General features: G+C 43.6%; 1 protein-coding gene across 5 annotated transcripts in view; it reads left to right on the top strand.

The window, feature by feature from the left end:
- Positions 1-20,681, top strand: part of NT5C2 (5'-nucleotidase, cytosolic II) — a 155,199-nt gene that overhangs the window by 26,825 nt on the left and 107,693 nt on the right. For 2 of the 5 annotated variants that reach the window (XM_063961952.1, XM_063961953.1), the window contains one exon: positions 8,030-8,151. In XM_063961952.1, coding sequence (XP_063818022.1) covers positions 8,051-8,151 — 101 coding nt within the window. In that variant the 5' untranslated portion in view covers positions 8,030-8,050. Of the gene's footprint in view, positions 1-4,955; positions 5,059-5,255; positions 5,334-5,426; positions 5,511-8,029; positions 8,152-20,681 lie in introns of those variants that run through there. The other 3 variants (XM_063961950.1, XM_063961949.1, XM_063961951.1) reach the window with 3 other exon arrangements.

Raw genomic sequence — 20,681 nt, 5'->3', positions numbered from 1 at the left:
GGTACAGAACTGTCACTATCAGTTTCAAGACGATGCCGTTGGATTGTCCAAGGCACCCCGGGTCCTTACCAAGGTAATGACCGAAAGGAGGATTCGTCTTCAAAGAAAATGGACGACCTCCTGATAAGAACAAGGTCCAGAGAACAGTTGGAGGTCGGAGTAGCACTATCTCAAGTAGTTCTACGACAGCACGGGTGGATTCTAAATATTCCAAAACCGCAGTTGTTCCGACGACACGTCTGCTGGTCCTAGGGATGATTCTGGACACAGTCCAGGAAAAGGTGTTTCTCCCAGAGGAGAAAGCCAGGGAGTTATCCGAGCTAATCGGGATCCTCCTAAAACCAGGAAAAGTGTCAGTGCATCATTGCACAAGAGTCCTGGTAAAAATGGTGGCTTATTACGAAGCGCTTCCATTCGGCAGATTTCACGCAAGAACTCTTCAGTGGGATCTGCTGGACAAATGGTCCGGATCGCATCTTCAGATGCATCAGCGGATAACCCTATATCCAAGGACAAGGGTGTCTCTCCTGTGGTGATTACAGAGTGCTCATCTTCTAGAGGGCCGCAGATTCGGCATTCAGGATTGGATGCTGGTGACCACGGAGGCCAGCCTGAGAGGCTGGGGAGCAGTCACACAAGGAGTGTGATCAAGTCTGGAGAATTCTCTCCACATAAATATACTGGAGCTAAGAGCAAATTTATAATGCTCTAAGCTTAGCAAGACCTCTGCTTCAAGGTCAGCCGGTATTGATCCAGTGGGATAACATCACGGCAGTCGCCCACGTAAACAGAAAGGGCGGCACAAGAAGCAGGAGGGCAGTGGCAAAACTGCAAGGATTTTTCGCTAGGCGGAAAATCATGTGATAGCACTGTCAGCACTGTCATTCCGGGAGTGGACGACTGGGAAGCAGACTTCCTCAGCAGGCACGACCTCCACCCGGGAGAGTGGGAACTTCATCGGGAAGTTTTCCGCATGATTGTGAACCGTTGGGAAAGACCAAAGGTGGACATGATGGCGTCCCGCCCGAACAAAAAATGGGACAGGTATTGCGCCAGGTCACGAGACCTTCAGGCGATAGCTGTGGACGTCCTGGTAACACCGTGGGTGTAACAGTCGGTGTATGTGTTCCCTCCTCTGCTTCTCATAACCAAGGTATTGAGAATTATAAGACATAGAGGAGTAAGAACTATACTCGTGGCTCCGGATTGGCCAAGAGGGACTTGGTAACTGGAACTTCAAGAGATGCTCACAGAGGAATAATGGCCTCGGGAGCTAAGAAGGGATTTGCTTTCAGCAAGTACCATGTCTGTTCCAAGAGGAACCGTGGCATCGGCCTTTAAGAAAGGACCTGCTCCAGCAGGGACCTTGTCTGTTCCAAGACTTACCGCGACTGCGTTTGACGGCATGGCGGTTTGAACGCCGGATCCTAAGGGAAAAGGCATTCCGGAAGAGGTCATACCTACCCTGGTCAAAGCCAGGAAGGAGGTGACCGCACAACGTTATCACCACATGTGGTAAAAATATGTTGCGTGGGTGAGGCCAGGAAGGCCCCACAAAAAAAATTTCAACTAGGTCGATTTCTGCACTTCCTGCAAACAGGAGTGTCTATGAGCCTCAAATTGGGGTCCATTAAGGTTCAAGTTTCGGCCCTATAGATTTTCTTCCAAAAAGAATTGGCTTCAGTTCCTGAAGTCCAGACGTTTGTCAAGGGAGTATTGCATATACAGCCCTTGTGTGCCTCCAGTGGCACCGTGGGATCTCAACGTAGTGTTGGGATTCCTCAAATCATATTGGTTTGAACCACTCAAATCTGTGGATTTGAAATATCTCACATGGAAAGTGACCATGCTGTTGGCCCTGGCCTCGGCCAGGCGATTGTCAAAATTGGCGGCTTTGTCTTACAAAAGCCCATATTTGATTTTCCATTCGGACAGGGCAGAACTGCGGACTCGTCCCCAGTTTCTTCCTAAGGTGGTGTCAGCGTTTCACCTGAAACAACCTATTGTGGTGCCTGCGGCTACTAGGGACTTGGAGGACTCCAAGTTGCTAGACGTTGTCAGGGCCCTGAAAATATATATATATATATAATTCCAGGACGGCTGGAGTCAGAAAGTCTGACTTGCTGTTTATATTGTAGGCACCCAAAAAGCTGGGTGCTCCTGCTTCTAAGCAGACTATTGCTCGTTGGATTTGTAGTACAATTCAGCTTGCACATTCTGTGGCAGGCCTGCCACAGCCAAAATCTGTAAATGCCCATTCCACAAGGAAGGTGGGCTCATCTTGGGCGGCTGCCCGAGGGGTCTCGGCTTTACAACTTTGCCGAGCAGCTACTTGGTCAGGGGCAAACACGTTTGCAAAATTCTACAAATTTGATACCCTGGCTGAGGAGGACCTGGAGTTCTCTCATTCGGTGCTGCAGAGTCATCCGCACTCTCCCGCCCGTTTGGGAGCTTTGGTATAATCCCCATGGTCCTGACGGAGTCCCCAGCATCCACTAGGACGTTAGAGAAAATAAGATTTTACTTACCGATAAATCTATTTCTCATAGTCCGTAGTGGATGCTGGGCGCCCATCCCAAGTGCGGATTGTCTGCATTACTTGTACATAGTTATTGTTACAAAAAATCGGGTTATTATTGTTGTGAGCCATCTTTTTTAGAGGCTACTTCATTGTTATCATACTGTTAACTGGGTTCAAATCACAAGTTGTACGGTGTGATTGGTGTGGCTGGTATGAGTCTTACCCGGGATTCAAGATCCTTCCTTATTGTGTACGCTCGTCCGGGCACAGTACCTAACTGAGGCTTGGAGGAGGGTCATAGGGGGAGGAGCCAGTACACACCATGTGATCCTAAAAGCTTGCTTTTGTGCCCTGTCTCCTGCGGAGCCGCTATTCCCCATGGTCCTGACGGAGTCCCCAGCATCCACTACGGACTATGAGAAATAGATTTATCGGTAAGTAAAATCTTATTTTAAAACTGCTGCCAAAATTGAACATAGTTAATAGAGAGAGAAAAAAGTAACAGATGAAAGGCTGTTTTATTATTTTAGGGGTTTGTTAATCCTTTTTGACACCAATGCTTAAATTTGATTACAGATGTGCCCTCATACACCTATCATTTTTGAGCCATATGGCTCGAGACACAAGGCGTGACTTAGACTCTCCACCGCGGGTAGCCATTCCTGGACTGTTGTACATTTTCCTAAATTTGGTGTGTATTTCGCATCGTAGCTTATAGTCATTTGTAATGCACTATGAACTAGGATTAGTGTTTTTAGGCAAATGAATTGGTACAGCGATACATAGTAGCATGACACTACTCACTTGTATCTGACCTCCATCATTTGCCTTTTTGCAAAGGGTAGCATCTGAATTGGCCACAGCAGCTGCGGGCAATGCCAACGCCAGTGTTCAGGGCACCCATTGATTGTAATTTTGTTACATTAGCCATGCAACTACAGTAAGATGTATATTTTGTGAAAGCCTCTGTGGCGAGGCAGATGGCACAACTTAGGTGCAAAGTCTCTGGCCCGCCAAACAAGGCTATTTGGCATGATTTGAGCATAGGTCAGTGGTTCCCAAACACTGTCCTCAAGGCACCCCAACAGTCCAGGTTTTAGGGATTTCCTGTTTAATGTGGAATAGATATCAGAAAACAGGCCTTCTGCCATAGACCAATTGTGAAGCGTTATGTAGCTAATCCTCCGCCACCCACCTCTGTTTTGTGGTGTAATTAATATGATGGCAAGCAAGTGCTTGTGAAGAGCAGGATGTGGGAAGATGTTCTCTGACAAAGCAATAGAATACACTGAATGAAATGTCAATATTAGCAATGTATTCCTGCCATTAAAAGTAATGTGCAAGTAATATATACCACAAGTATCCTGATCTACGTATATGCCGATTTCCAACCAAAACAGTGCAGGTTACCCTCACTGGGACAGATTCAGAGTTGAGTAGTCGGCTGCATTTGCACTTGTGTTGCTTGCACAGAACTTACTGTATACGTTGCAATTCTATTCTTGGTGCAAGCGAATTATCTGGATTCATACGGATCTCTGCGTACGCACATAGGGCCTAATTCAGCATGGAACGCTGACAGGCAGAGGCGTTCGTAGGGCAGCAAGGGGTGTCGCGGGGCATTAGGTGGCACGGTCCAGACCCATTTGCGGGGCGGCTGTGTGACATCACACGCAGCCGCTGCGACCCAAAACATGGCGGGTAGCTGTCTGCCTTAGCAGCTAAGCAGAAGGGCTACCCTACACATGTGAAAGACTTGCCGCAGTGCGATGCTTTTGCATGTTTGTTTGTTTGTTTTTTTCTGGTGGTGGGGGGGGGGGTTGGAAGCTGGATCTGGCATGCTGGGCAGACTTGCCCTTTGCTGGGCGCCCCCCCCCCCCCGTGGATGTGATATTTTTTGCACATATACAGTCCATGCTGAATCGGGCACATAGTACACAGTTGTGTCTTCATTCCCTCCCTAAACTTAGCCTATCAGCCATGCCCCTGCAGTAGCAGTTGGAGATACAACTAGTTGTGTGAGACTGAATCGTCCATAGATACTACTCAGCCACAGCGCATGCATAGTCGAGGAAATGGCAGAAAATTGTATGTCGAAGACATATAAATGTTCCGTTATCACCTCTGGAGAAAGAATGGAATCTAACTCAGAAGTAGGTACCACTTGATTGGATGGGTGTTTCTAGCAATCGGCAAACTAGAGGTGCCATCATGATCTAAAGTACTGATATTAATTTAATCACTTGGGAGATGGAAAAGACAATCTGACAAAAACCACTGTAGAAATAATCTAAATGCTGTGCTAGAAATGGCCACGCCAACCCTGCAAATGTTAAATTGCATAAATTAGTTTTTGTTTGGACTTCTTCACGTTGCATTTCTGGATATTATTTGCTATTGTTTTACCATTAATGCATATTTTTGTTTTCTCCAGCCCTATTGTTTTCTCTCTCTCCCCCTTTCAGCCAGAGGATTGCAGACACTGACTTTCCTGTTACTGTTTGCTTAGAAGAGGCAAAAAGTGACCAATACAATAGGTGACAGGTTTATTTTTTCCTACGTGCTCATCCAAGCTATTAACACCGCTTCTATTTTCATGAAATATTAATACACTTACCAGTGCTTCTATTTTAAACATCCCGCACATCCTCTGGCCAGCTTGTAATTGAAACTTGTCGCTTACAACATTGGTGCCAGCTGTAGAATGACAGGTGTCCTTTATCTTCATAAATAGACTGTAATAAAGAGCTGCAGCGCTCCCAACAACAACATTGGCAGCTGGATTATGAGGATGATGAGACACGGCTATCCAGTGAGTGTAAATGATGTTTGTTCTCGCCATTCGGCGCTGTGGGCTCTACCTAAAGATACTCTTTCTGCTGTGCGCACCCATTTATTAAGGATCCTAACAAAAATAGATTGTGAATGGAGGAAGAAGCCTCACATTACAGCACTTGAGTCGATTCTCATTGACTGCTTGCCCAGTCTGGTAGGAAATGTCTCTGTTATTTATGAGTGTTTGGTTTGTAGACGCTCGTTCTAAGCATCCACATGTGTGGCTAATGCAGTAACATTTTAGTTATGTATTATTATTATTATTATTTTTTTTTCAAAGTCAGATAAAATTAGAGGTTGTGTTTTGAGATTTCTAGAGACTTGTGTGAAGTTGGGGCAAAGTCTAATATTTGCAAAGTATCTTTTACAGGAATACCTTTTTTTGTAAGGTTTTTAAAACGTTCTAAAATTGTAACAGATACTTGGTGCCACAAAGATAATTGTTTCAGAACAGTAGTTTCCTGTGCAGTCCATTAAATTTAACAAGGAAGTTGCATAAGTTTTTCTCAATAGTTAATGATCCTCTTCATACACTCATAGGGCAGGATTCAAATCTTTTATTACCCCCGATCTCCTGTCTAAAGTGACGGGAGATCGCGGGGCGATATTCTATGGCCCCCGTTATTGCGCTGATTGCGGCCATAAGAGACGGGTTTAGCCGCGTAAAGCAGCTAAACCCGACTAAACATATGGGCGCGATCATGAAAAGTCCCGTTTTGACGTCCAAACGGGTCACTTTTTGCGCATTTCAGCTCACCTCCCCTGGGGGTAGTGAGCTGAAATGCTGATATCGCACCCATCGGCAGTAACATTTGAATACTGCCGGCGGGCGGGAAGGGGGGGAACAGAAGATTTGAATCCCGCCCTTAATGTCTGTTCTATTTGACAGAAAAGATGTAGTACTGTATATGTACTAAAGGCTTCTAGTGATTTCAGGTGTGCAGTGAGGGTGCTACAGCAGCTGATCGTCTGCAGCTCCTGTCTGATCAGATGCTGCACTCACTGCACACCTTCTGTTCATTTTCAGTCTCCTACTCTGTCCACATCCCGTCTTCTAAAGCTTCTCCATTTGATTTTCCTGGTGGGGTTATATAGAAATTTCTGTATCGAAAGATAAAGAACATAATAATAGAAAACAATCCGTATTATCGATTTATTTTCCTACACGTAATAAGTAAAATAGGCTTAATTTAGTTCTGACTTGCAAACCTTTATTTGTAAAATCACATGAAGTGCAATGCGGCAGAGGAATTAAGCCTGGAGAAGTAATAAAGAAGTGATAAGTGGAAAGTGATAAGGCGCAAGCCAATCAGTATGGGTTTGAAAAATGACAGGAGCTGATTGGCTGGTACAATATCACCTTCCACTTATCACTTCTTTATCACTTCTCCAGGCTTAATACATCTGCCCCAATGTGTGCAAATGCAGTTGCAGAATTAGTACAATAAATTCCATATTTGCAAAGGTTTGGTTTGACACTTTTTCGTAAAAAAAGTTGAGGGTGCATTAAAAATTGGAGGATTAAAACCCGAAAGATAATATACCAAAGTATTACTTTACTGGAAGATTTAAAAAAAAAATCTTTATTAATCATTTAGTTTTGAGCAACGTATATGCAAATTTGACTAATGATCATTTACATTTGATTGAGTAAAATGGATGATGGCACATTTGGTATATAGGCCCTCATTCCGAGTTGATCGCTCGCTAGCTGCTTTTAGCAGCAGTGCACACGCTAGGCCGTCGCCCTCTGGGAGTGTATCTTAGCTTAGCAGAAGTGCGACCGAAAGGTTAGCAGAACTGCGCGTAAAAATTTTCATGCAGTTTCTGAGCAGCTCGAAACTTACTCCTACCTTGCGATCACTTCAGTCAGTTTAGTTCCTGCTTTGACGTCACAAACACGCCCTGTGTTTGGCCAGCCACTCCCCCGTTTCCCCAGGCACGCCTGCGTTTTTATCTGTCACGCCAGCGTTTTTTAGCACACTCCCTGAAAACGGCCAGTTACCACCCAGAAACACCCACTTCCTATCAATCACTCACCGATCAACACAGCGACAGAAAAGCGTCGCTCGGCCGTGTGTAAAACTGCATAGTTTTGTGTGAAAATACTTCGCGCGTGCGTACTGCGGCCCATACGCATGCGCAGAAATGCCACTTTTTCACCTACTCGCCGCGCTGCGACCGAAAGCAGCTAGCGATCAACTCGGAATGAGGGCCATAGTCATCATAGTAGATGGGTCTATCCATGAGCACGGTGAGTTAGTGGAAAGTTTCTTCAACTAAAGTTATGTACAGTATCTGTTTGCAAGAGCTGACAGCACTTTGGGCTAAAGTTGCATGTTATACAATAGGTGTAGCCAACTAACATCCTACTGCTTGTACATAGATTTTCCAATAGATTTGTATTTATTGCATATGTGAGACCATTCCATGGAAACCATGGACAATAATGTTATTTCCATTATTTTTTTATTTTATTTCTTACAACGTATTGTTTTTTTAATGTAGCTCATACTGTTTGGCTAACATACATGGTACAAGTAATGTTCGTTCAATCCCATTATTATTACTATCCAGTGGTGCACCAAAATCTCAGTAAAAACATATGAAATTAGTAAATCTTATTGTTTGGGTGTCCTGCCATCTTCTGACTCTATTTCTTTTGCTGCACAGAACCGAGCTTCAGGCTTAAAAATGACCACATCATGGAGTGATCGTCTTCAGAATGCGGCAGATCTTCCTGCCAACATGGATGGCCACGCGATGAAGAAGTATCGGCGAGAGGCTTATCACAGGTGAGTAGCACCAGTTTAGAACTCCAGCACTTAAAATTACAATACATTTTGATATGCCTTTTCATAAACCATTTTTGAAGATAACCGACGCGGATAAATACATCTGACATATAGGGGCGAGTCAATTGTTTGTCACACCCGATCTCCCATCTAAAGTGATGGGAGATAGGGGGGATATAGTTAAATGTGTTTTTTATCCCTTACTTCGTGCCCAGACAGGCTGGGTTTAGCCGCGTAAAACTGCTAGTCCCGACCAAAGTGCTGGGCGCCCAAATGGGTCACTTTTTCGCACCCGTGTCTGCCGGCGGCTCAGTGCGCCCCAACCGAGCAATAATTGAATTGCTCCATTGGGCACCTTCTAGTGGCGGCCACGGGGAGAAACAATTGAATTCCCCTGCTAGAATAATGGAGCTGCTGCCAGTACATACAAAATAACGTACAGTGAGAATGACAAGAGTATTACATCCAGAACATAGAACAAGAGAAGTGGTATAGTGGGGTTGCCCATTCACACATCTAGGGGCTGATTCAGAGGCGGACACTAATCCGTGTCACCATCAGACATGTGAGTAACCATCAGGTTGCTCAGGATGCCTGGTGAAATCACCCTGCAGAGGCCAGTAAATCTGCTGGCCTTGGCACACCTACAAGATGTGGCTGATACGCCCCTTGTTTTGTAAAACGCTCCCCGTCGTCACCCCCAAACGGCCACAGCCGGTCAATCAGGATGATGTCTGCACATGAGCAGTGCGGAGATGTACACTAGTATCGAGTAAACGTATGTCTCTGAATCAGACTCATAATTAGCACAAAAACTGAGCATTACATGAGAACAAGTGATCCGGTATTGACAAAATTGACCATGCACCACAGAATGACAGCATATACTATAGATGAAGTCCTTGTTACAGAACAAGAGAAGAGGCAGTGGCCCTCATTCCGAGTTGTTTGCTCGTTCTTTTTCATCGCATCGCAGCGATTTTCCGCAAACTGCGCATGCGCAATGTTCGCACTGCGACTGCGCCAAGTAAATTTGCTATGAAGTTTGGTAAACAGGAAGTGGGTGTTTCTGGGCGGAAACTGGCCGTTTTATGGGTGTGTGTGAAAAAACGCTGCCGTTTCCGGTGAAAAACGCGGGAGTGGCTGGAGAAACGGGGGAGTGTCTGGGCGAACGCTTGGTGTGTTTGTGACGTCAAACCAGGAACGAAACTGACTGAACTGATCGCAGTGGCAGTGTAAGTCCCGAGCTACTCAGAAACTGCTAAGAAATTTCTATTCGCAATTTTGAGAATCTTTCGTTCGCAATTTTGCTAAGCTAAGATTCACTCCCAGTAGGCGGCGGCTTAGCGTGTGCAATGCTGCTAAAAGCAGCTTGCGAGCGAACAACTCGGAATGAGGGCCCGTGTGCTCTTGTATATACATACAGAATAATAACATACACAGAACATGAGAAATGGCACTGTGCAGTAACATAGACGTACAGGGGTTGGATATGACATCCCAGCAGTTGGGATCTCAGTGGTCAGAATTCTGATCGATTGCGGTAAATATTTTAACCCTAATCCTGACCGCCCCCCTCCCGCTGCCTAAACCTAACCATGTCCCCAGAGCCCCCTCCCCCCCACATCATAACCCTTACCTCTCCCACTCCTTCAGCCTATCCCTCCCCCTAATGTCTCAGGGATCCATCAGCATTGTGCTGTTGGTTTTCTGATTGTCGGGATCCTGACGGCATCCCACATACAGAATAAGAATGACACAGTAGAATTACATACAGTATGCAGAGCAAGAAAACTGGTACAGTGCAAAATAAGAACGTACAATGGGAATGACTCTATTACAAGTTCTCTGTTGTCCATAGCACAGTATATGAATTCTATTCTCAGAGGCAAAATGTAAAAATGTGTACACCTACATACTGTATGTTACTACCAATGTCTTTCATCCTTAAAACTGACTCCATAGACAGCCCACTCCCACTATTCTATGCAATAAAAGTCAAGTAACCTTGCAATAATGTTGTCATGGTGCCTTGGCTGATATTGCCTAGCTGACAGAGGATCTGATCCAGATCTCCGCAAATATATTTGGGACTGTGCATGCACCTGATAATCAACAGCAGTCATAGTGAGGACTTAGATGCACTGTGATTCACAGACAATGAGATACCAGGATTGACGAGTGAAACACGGGTGTCTCGCGCCTCTTTTAGAGGTGTGTCTGTACGTAATTGCGATCCAACCTGAATGAGCTTCTTTGATCCATGTTTTTGAAGTGATCTGTTCCTCTTTAATCTGTACTAATTCTAACACCAGGAGCATGCTGCAACTGCACTTACTATACAGGAAGTTCAAAAAGTGCGCAGTGGCTGTGTGCTACGCATGTTTTCCCAAAGAGAATGTGTGCTAAGTAGTAAGATAAAATATTAGTTTTTGAACACTTTATTTACATGAAATAAAAGAGAATTTGCCATGTACTTATCTACATTTAATGTTGAAAACGTTGTCAAATCACCGCTCACTGTGGAGGGACTTTTTGAACTCTGTGTACTGTACTGTATATTGTTTACTGATTGAAATCATTATCATTGGTGCGATTCCTTTGAGAATGAAGGCCGGATGTTTACAAGGCATGGTTTTGCCTTGTAAGTGATTGCCCCTTTAAAAAAAAAATGTCCGAGTTTGGCTGGTATCCCGCACGGTCGCCGAACTTGGGAGGCATTACATCCGGCCCTAAGTTTCTTTTATGTGACCTAACATTACTAGAAAGCAACAAGTGTTCATCTGATCGAAGTATACATGTGAGGCTACACGTGCGGCTCATAACATCAGTGTGGTTGGAGTATACACGTGCGTCTCAACATCAGTGTGGTTGGAGTATACACGTGTGTCTCAACATCAGTGTGGTTGGAGTATACATGTGTGTCTCAACATCAGTGTGGTTGGAGTATACACATGTGGCTCATAACATCAGTGTGGTTGGAGTATACACATGTGGCTCATAACATCAGTGTGGTTGGAGTATACACGTGTGTCTCAACATCAGTGTGGTTGGAGTATACACATGTGGCTCATAACATCAGTGTGGTTGGAGTATACACGTGTGTCTCAACATCAGTGTGGTTGGAGTATACACATGTGGCTTATAACATCAGTGTGGTTGGAGTATACACGTGGCTCATAACATCAGTGTGGTTGGAGTATACACGTGTGTCTCAACAGTGTGGTTGGAGTATACACATGTGGCTCATAACATCAGTGTGGTTGGAGTATACACGTGCGGCTCATAACATCAGTGTGGTTGGAGTATACACATGCGGCTCATAACATCAGTGTGGTTGGAGTATACACGTGTGTCTCAACATCAGTGTGGTTGGAGTATACACGTGTGTCTCAACATCAGTGTGGTTGGAGTATACACATGTGGCTCATAACATCAGTGTGGTTGGAGTATACACGTGCGGCTCATAACATCAGTGTGGTTGGAGTATACACATGCGGCTCATAACATCAGTGTGGTTGGAGTATACACATGTGGCTCATAACATCAGTGTGGTTGGAGTATACACGTGTGTCTCAACATCAGTGTGGTTGGAGTATACACATGTGGCTCATAACATCAGTGTGGTTGGAGTATACACGTGCGGCTCATAACATCAGTGTGGTTGGAGTATACACGTGCGGCTCATAACATCAGTGTGGTTGGAGTATACACGTGCGGCTCATAACATCAGTGTGGTTGGAGTATACACGTGTGTCTCAACATCAGTGTTGTTGGAGTATACACCTGTGTCTCAACATCAGTGTGGTTGGAGTATACACGTGTGTCTCAACAACAGTGTGGTTGGAGTATACACGTGTGGCTCATAACATCAGTGTGGTTGGAGTATACACGTGTGTCTCAACATCAGTGTTGTTGGAGTATACACCTGTGTCTCAACATCAGTGTGGTTGGAGTATACACGTGTGTCTCAACAACAGTGTGGTTGGAGTATACACGTGTGGCTCATAACATCAGTGTGGTTGGAGTATACACGTGTGTCTCAACATCAGTGTGGTTGGAGTATACACGTGTGTCTCAACATCAGTGTGGTTGGAGTATACACGTGTGTCTCAACATCAGTGTGGTTGGAGTATACACGTGTGTCTCAACATCAGTGTGGTTGGAGTATACACGTGTGTCTCAACATCAGTGTGGTTGGAGTATACACGTGTGGCTCATAACATCAGTGTGGTTGGAGTATACACATGTGGCTCCTAACATCAGTGTGGTTGGAGTATACACATGTGGCTCATAACATCAGTGTGGTTGGAGTATACACGTGTGTCTCAACATCAGTGTGGTTGGAGTATACACATGTGGCTCATAACATCAGTGTGGTTGGAGTATACACGTGCGGCTCATAACAACAGTGTGGTTGGAGTATACACGTGCGGCTCATAACATCAGTGTGGTTGGAGTATACACATGTGGCTCATAACATCAGTGTGGTTGGAGTATACACATGCGGCTCATAACATCAGTGTGGTTGGAGTATACACATGTGGCTCATAACATCAGTGTGGTTGGAGTATACACGTGTGTCTCAACATCAGTGTGGTTGGAGTATACACATGTGGCTCATAACATCAGTGTGGTTGGAGTATACACGTGCGGCTCATAACAACAGTGTGGTTGGAGTATACACGTGCGGCTCATAACATCAGTGTGGTTGGAGTATACACATGTGGCTCATAACATTAGTGTGGTTGGAGTATACATGTGCGGCTCATAACATCAGTGTGGTTGGAGTATACACGTTTATCTCAACATCAGTGTGGTTGGAGTATACACGTGTGTCTCGTAACATCAGTGTGGTTGGAGTATACACGTGTGTCTCGTAACATCAGTGTGGTTGGAGTATTCATGCACAAGTTGCAGTATCACTTGGACATTTTTCTGTGTTTGACACATTGATACGTGGACAACTTTGGGTTGTTATTGTATTGAATGTTTTTGTATGTGGATAATGTTGGTTTGAGAAAACACATTTCTCTTGTTGCAGCATGGTTCAGTGAGAATATTCCTTGAAGGTGTTCTGGGTAATTTTAAGGGTTTTATTACGTATTCCTTTTCTCTTTATAGCTCAGAGCCATTATCTGTATAAGGGGCCCATACATCAGGCAGGTATTGGGGCAATTCCCCATTCTGCCGATGCCTGGGTTGGGGAATTGTGAAAAGCCAACATGTTCAAAATCCTCAATTCGCCATTTCCAGCCAAAAAATGATCGTGATCGGAGAGTCAGGTATTTTAACATGCTGTTTTTTATCGGTCCCTGACTGATCTCCAATCATTGATGTTCACCAATTGCCGGATTGGCAGAACGGGGAATCGGGCCATAAATGTATAAATATTGTTTATCAGTTAAAGTGTTTGTACACAACGTTGCTCCGTTGCTGTTTATTGTGGGCATTCGCCCCATATTAAGTGTAGCTTTTTGTTTTAGGAGTTATTGGAAATCCGCAGCAATTTACTATTTTCTAGATAAAGCTTTTGGGAGTAAATTATTCTGTTACAGAGATTTCTCTAGGAAATAGTCCAGTTTTCTTACATTAATAAACCTAATGTTCCAATCAAATTCTACCCTGGCTGGGTTTTTACAGCAAGTACCCAGCTATACGATTGACTTGACTTGTGTGTGTTGTGGGCTGTACAGATAGTTTGTAATGAATTGTTCCCTATGGCCATCGCTCTACCTCATATCACAGTATGGGGGAAGATGTAATAGCCTGCAAGATGCTGGCATTGACGTGATTTAGACGAGGCTGCCTGATGTATTAAAGTGCCAATCATTTTTAAAGGCAAAATCAACCTGGTTTTGCCTTTTAAATGCCAATGTAAAACATTGGGCAATCTTGCCGGAATCTCGGCTGATGCCTGCATCTCGCAGGCTGTTACCTTTCCCCCATGTGTAACTCCAGCTTGCAGAAATAGCTGCATGCAGCCCTGCTTGAGTGCAGCATTCTGAGAACTTACGTGCGCATGTTACATTATACACACATTACATGTGAGAACTATGATCACTGACATGATGCCTGAACGAGGTGACCTTTAATATGCAGTAAGATGTAAGTGGAAAGCAATGCTCATCACTGGGCTGAATAGTCACATGATCACCTTATTTGTTTACAGGTTACAACATACATTATACAAATTCCTTTGTCTTTATATCACGTCCTAGCTACACTTTTTACACATACTATATAACAAAGGTATAACTTTGTTGGGAGTGGTGTAAACAACAACACAAACATGTCACGCAAGTGTGAGTAATCCCGCTGTATTAGTAAGTGGTAAGTCGCTCCACCCTCATTCTCAGCATGCTGACCTACTGTATCTGGCCCATTACGTGTCGTTTCTCCATCATGGATATTAGAGCTTTTCCATTTGAATGAAGTCAACAAAACAGTGTGTACCCGGGTCTCTTCATTAAAGCCCTGACTGTCCCTACAAGTGTCATCAGTCCAGCTGGCAGGCGTTAGGGTGCGTTAGTGGATTGTGTCTGAGAGATTGGGTGTGTTCCAACATGGAGCTCCCTGGACCACCCTCCGCATACGTGGCATGTAATGACCTGGATGCAGCTCACAGGTATCGTGCTGGGTGCTTTCATTTTAATCTTTCTTCTTCAAAGTTTTTTTATTTTATTTTTAATGTAATTTTCAGAACAATTTGAAATGTGAGTATTTTTATATACACAATTTATGTTTTTATTTATCCATATTGGGAACAAACTGGAGGATTGCTAGAACTTTCTGCTTGCTTGAGGTTACATTATAATTATATTACACTTTTGGTTTTATATTCTCTGTTGGTTTTTTTTTATTTGTTATGTTTGTTCCTACTGTGCATGATTGAAAATGAATGGCCTAAAGCTATTTTGAGAATGGATTGTAAAATACCAAGATTTCTAAAGCTTGGAGAGAGAAATTCTCAACCAATCGGCTCTAAATTATCATTTTTCAAACCCAGCCTGTACATTGAAAGAAGTTGATTGGCTAGTATTTGTCTCTTCCCAAGCTTAGATAAATCTCCCCAAAAATCTAGAATGAGTTTCCATTTATAGCAACACTCAGCCAGTGCGTGTCAATATTCTCATGTTAATAGGATTCCTTAGAACAGGTCGATTAAAACTTGTTACTTTGCACCGTGGTGATTGCACTGTTACATAAATGTATTGATTAGTTTCATTAGATGTTGTACAGTAACACTGTCTTATATATATCTTTATACAAGATTCAGATTATAATAACCAAACTGAACACAATTGATTTGAAAATAGATTGACAGCTGGCAAAACACAGCAATACCCCCCTCCCCCCCACACAAACACACACCTTCCCAAAACACACACACACACGGGGTTGGGGGGGTTCTACTTCCTATGTGGTCAGACAGACTACATTGTGAGTCCAGAATGGGGTGTGGCCTTGCGGTACACCACCGTGTTATCTATCTGTCAGACAGCCAAGCAGAGTGCCAGTAGGCTGCGCTGCTTGGCCAGCCCATATCATTGTGTGGCTGGACAGGACCATCGGGCCGGATGGGCAGTCCAGCCCTGGCACCCAGTTTGGGAAGCACTGGTATATGTTCTTTTTAGGCAATATCTCCCCTCTTCCCAGCTAGCAGAAATGAGGCAGTCCAAATCCAGGGTCCTCAGAGTGCAGAAGAACTGGGCTTGTCAGCGGCTTTTATTTTCCTGGGTGGAGAAAAGGTTGAAATGCAGTCATTTACTACTAACACACTGACCATTCACTGGATATGTCCATTCAGCACCTATAGTATGTAAGAAACTGATATATCTCATGATTTCAGTATATCAGTTGTCACCATAGGAACAGTAAAGCGCCTATAGTGATAGTGTGGGGGTCAGTCCTAGGAATTCTGCTACCTGGATTTTTTTTATATCTTGAAGTATATTAAATGTGTTTAAATAGACCTTTATCTATTCTGCAGTACACCCTGAATTCTCTCTGTAAGCATTTTCTATATATCTGTAGTATACAATATATTACATTCCTCTCCTTAATCTTGGCTATCTCCAGTGGGCCAGGTGTAATGAGTCCTCTGCCTATATTTGGCCCCCCCGCTGCCATGTCCCAAACCTGTTGTCTTTGGGCTGGAACTGACTAGAGCAGGTTGGATATATTAGGTTGACGTGGTCATTATGTCAGAAGTGAACATGTCGACCTTCAGCTTGTTTACACTGATGAAATATCGATATGGTCAGAATGTCGGCAATGTGTTTTTAAGGTATATCTAACACTAAATCTCTAAATCTTAACCCTTTAGCATAAAACATTATGTCCACATTTATCAAGTTTCGACATTTTAAAAATGTGGTTTACATAACTGTGGACATTGTGAATTACCGTATTTGCCAGCATGAGCAAGCTGACTGCATACCGACGAGAGCAAACAGATGACTCAGTGGAGTGGGTTCAGCCTCAGAAATGCTTAGTAATGGACGCTACTGCACTCTACAACAGTGTGCATCATGCCATAACCCATGGAGACCAATCTGCTTCTAACTCTTGTTCCCAATTACAGGTTTAGTGAATTGCCGCAAATGGTTTGGGCGATATGGTTTAGCACCATGCTACTAAATGGGCTGAAATGTGCATGCAATAGATGCACCTGTATGAACAAGCCTGTATGACACAAAGCAAACACGCAGAACAGGGCTTACTAGTTCTTTAGGAGACAAAAGGCCTTCAAATCTGAAATACACATTGACGTACAGCATTATTAGGGTGTTCTCAGAATGCAATTAGTGTATTTTTAACTAGAGCTAAATAATCTGGATACCTGAATGGCTCATGCTTTTAATTACCTCCCATTTACCGGAATGTGTGTGTCATGTGTCTACGGAATAGTTAATAGTCCCACGTTATTAACAACCAGCAATATACTTCTTATATTAATGTGTTGGCACAAATTCTTACTTTCTAAACAAAATCAGTGTCTAAGATCACCTCCGATAAGCACATTGTTTAGTTATATACTCGGGCTTGTTTTGTACAGGATGAATTATATTAAGTAAAGAAGAAAGATGGCCCTATACACTGCAGCAGTGGTATGATATTGTCTTGTTAACAAATAAATAAGAAAGTGCTTTTGGTTTCAGTGATAGTGTTTTCTGTTCCATGAGTTGTGCCATCTTAATGTACTGCATGTGGACCTTTCTTTACTCATAACATGTTCTGATAGGATCGCATATTGGAAAACTGGATTTAGCTATCCGCTCCCCTCTGTAGGCAGCAGAACTGTGTAGGGCAGTGGTTCCCAAACTGTGTTCCTCAGCACCCTGCAGTGCCGCAGGCTCTTGCAGCGGTACCTCGGGTTGGTGGTCCAGGACCAAATCCAGATTATTTATGGTCAAAGTGATAGACAAAACCAGTGCTAGAGGCTGCCAATTATAAAACATGTTTTCATTCAGAAGCACAACTGTATACCACCACATAACTCAACCTAATGATGCCAGTTAGGTACAAATTGCTTAATTTTATATATTTTCCAAATTTATGAATACAAGACGTTTATACTAGGAGGGCCGTGATAAAAATGCTGATACTCTAGAAAGTTTGGAAACCTCTGGTGTAGGGTTTCCTCCTGTAGATACCACAGATCAGAACGTTCCACTGTCAGTGCTGCAGTGTTTCTTATGTCATTGCTTGCAGACTGGAACAGTTAAATACCAAACTGCACTGTGCTTGTCTCTAAAATCAGCACTAATTGCAGCAGACAGTATTAGAAACTGGCATAGCATTGTTGCACAGACCGCCCCACCTAGTTGTTGTTGTTGTACAGAAAGGGTCCATTGCAAAGGGTGGTGAGTTCGTAGGGGTCCTTGTCATCCCCTACAGTTGTGTTACAGAGAGGATGGGAGAAATTAAATTTAATAGATGTATACAGTATCTGTTTAATTTAACCTAAAACAAAACAATTTTATGAATACTTAATTGACACACACTGGAGCTGATTCTGGGAGCTAAATAAAAAAGGAGTGACTTTTTGCACCTGGAAACAATGTTGCAGTACATTTATTATTTTTGCATGCAGGGTATATACTTGCTGCATTTGCATGTGGCCCACGAATGCTAGACAGCTTTAGCTTTACACTGCAATTTACTTTAAAGTTTGGACACAGTCCTCTCAAACTGACATTTCCAAGTACAATTTATATTTGCCTCACTGGCAGTGCATCATGGTTTGTCCAGGTGCAAAACTGAATGTGTCATGCTGTCACACAAACATATATTCAGATTGTTGCTAGATTACTTTTGAAACTATTTGTGGCGTTGGACTTGCTGTGATAATGACACCCAGCTGAAATCTGTCCTGTCACGGGTTGAGATAGCAATAAAATTCTTGTTTGCCATGGAACTCGATACTAATCTGTGTTTTTGTCTAGTATTGAAATGAAATAATCAGTTGTGTTTCTATGAAACAAGGTCTATTTTTAACCTAGTTACAGTATATGAGAATGGGTAGAAAATATCCCATGTCACACAAGTTAAGTAGTCTGTGGGCGTTAATATCACTTATGTGTCGGAAGATGTGCAGGTTGCTTCGAGGAGGTTCTCTGTATATCCATGGGGACAATACACAGATCTCTACTGTTGTCATGGATATTTCTCTGTCCTGCTCAGCATGTGTGTGATACACATTTATTATGTACAACTGCACAATAAAGATGTGGTATAAAACTGTTCACTTAAAATTATTAAGGAAATTTACTTTTTCTTTGCTTCTCACTTTTGCCTATTAAACTCAAGATGTAGATTTTATTTTGAGTAGCTGGCAGATCGGTGTTACACTAAAGTGTGATGGTATATTCCCTAATACCCCTTTTCCACTAGCTGTTTTTACCCGTGTTTTTGCACGGGGGCGCGCATCGACACGGGTTTTTAGTAGGTGGAAACGGGTCAACACGGGTTGAGTGACCCGGGAATCCTACCCGGCTATTTACCTGGGTAGAACATGGTAATGACATGGATAACGGTGCAGTGGAAACAGTCATTACACGTGTTTTCAGACTCGAGTAACGCTCTGAGACGCTGATTGGTGCTTCTGGGGCACTGGAAGATGATGTCATCCCTGGGAGACACGCTGGGCACATGCAGGCACCGCAGCAGCAAACAAACGCGGATGCACATCTATTGCAGCAGCTACAACACTACGCTGGGCACATGCAGGCATTGAGGCAGCTTGCAAACAAAACACTCTGAAGTCACGCTGGGTACATACAGATATTTTTATTGCAGCAGCTTTTATTGCAAACAGTCTGCGACTCCATGCTAGACACAGCTACTGCACCGGCGTCCATTGCTGCAATGCTGTGAGCAGGCCCCACCCCTCCCTTTTGGTCCTTTTGATGACATCATCTTGATGAGACAGTAAAAAGTCCATTTGTAATGACAGCAATAGGCTTTTACAGAACTTACCCGGGTTAGGTGGAAACAGATCAGACACTGGAATAACCCGTGTCGAAGTGTAGTGGAAATGGGGGAGCCGACACGGGCTGTAGCCGTGTTAAACATCCCGGATCGGACACGGTACGTGGGTGGAAAAGAGGTATTACTGTTTCCCATTGTGCTGTCCCATTGCTTTTAATCACTGGCTGGCAAGATGTTGGGAATGGATAAAAAAACATAAACCGCTAAATGTGTGTCCATAATTCTTGTTATTTAGGGTTCTATTTCTCATCGGTGGCTAGGGGTGAGTTGCGGCGGTGGGTACTTAAGTACCCCGGCAATTCAGCATTGCTCCGGTGCAGGGACAGTTGCTACTTACCACTGCCGTGTTGGCCTTGTGCGCATGAGTGACCAGAGGTCATGCATGTGTACAACCTTGGGTCATTCAACGCAGAGAAATCTGCTCTGATGCCTCTGCAACCACGGACCTACTTTCCATAGGAAGGAGTAGGGCTTTGGGAATCATCGCCATCTAAAGATGGGGTTAGTTCCTGCAGGCAAGCTCTGAAAACTTGAAATTTTCAGAGTTTGCTTAATACTAGGCAGTCCTATCATGCCCCAATTAAGAATGTCCCTTTATATGTAATGGGCCTATTAGTGATATTGAATTTGCCCCTTAAGGGGCACACACACATAGTGCAATTTAAACTACTGATATGGACTATATAGTCTCTATCGGTAGAAAACATAGTACATATTGCACCGTGTGTGTACAGTTTGCGATGCGCGCTCCCGCAGGGTCGTTATCGCAAGATAAAATAGACTGTGCAGACAGGTAAATTTTGACTAGAAGGTGTACAATCTAGTACATTGTATAGTCAAAATTGGCCGCAGCAAAAATCGGCCAGAGCCAAAATCACACCGTTTGTATAGTCAATATCGGTGGTTTTGGGCTCCTGGGAGTTCAAGGGAAATCGCATAGTGCAAATTGGCCATTAGACTTGCAACTAAGTTCGCTGGTTATGCCTTGCGTATGAATTCATCAAACTGGAAAGAACATCTAAGAATATAAGCCA

This window comes from Pseudophryne corroboree, chromosome 3 (assembly GCF_028390025.1).
Source record: "Pseudophryne corroboree isolate aPseCor3 chromosome 3, aPseCor3.hap2, whole genome shotgun sequence".
Classification (NCBI taxonomy): domain Eukaryota; kingdom Metazoa; phylum Chordata; class Amphibia; order Anura; family Myobatrachidae; genus Pseudophryne; species Pseudophryne corroboree.
The sequence above is the reverse complement of the archived record's forward strand: the minus strand, read 5'-3'. Positions and strand labels throughout refer to the sequence as shown.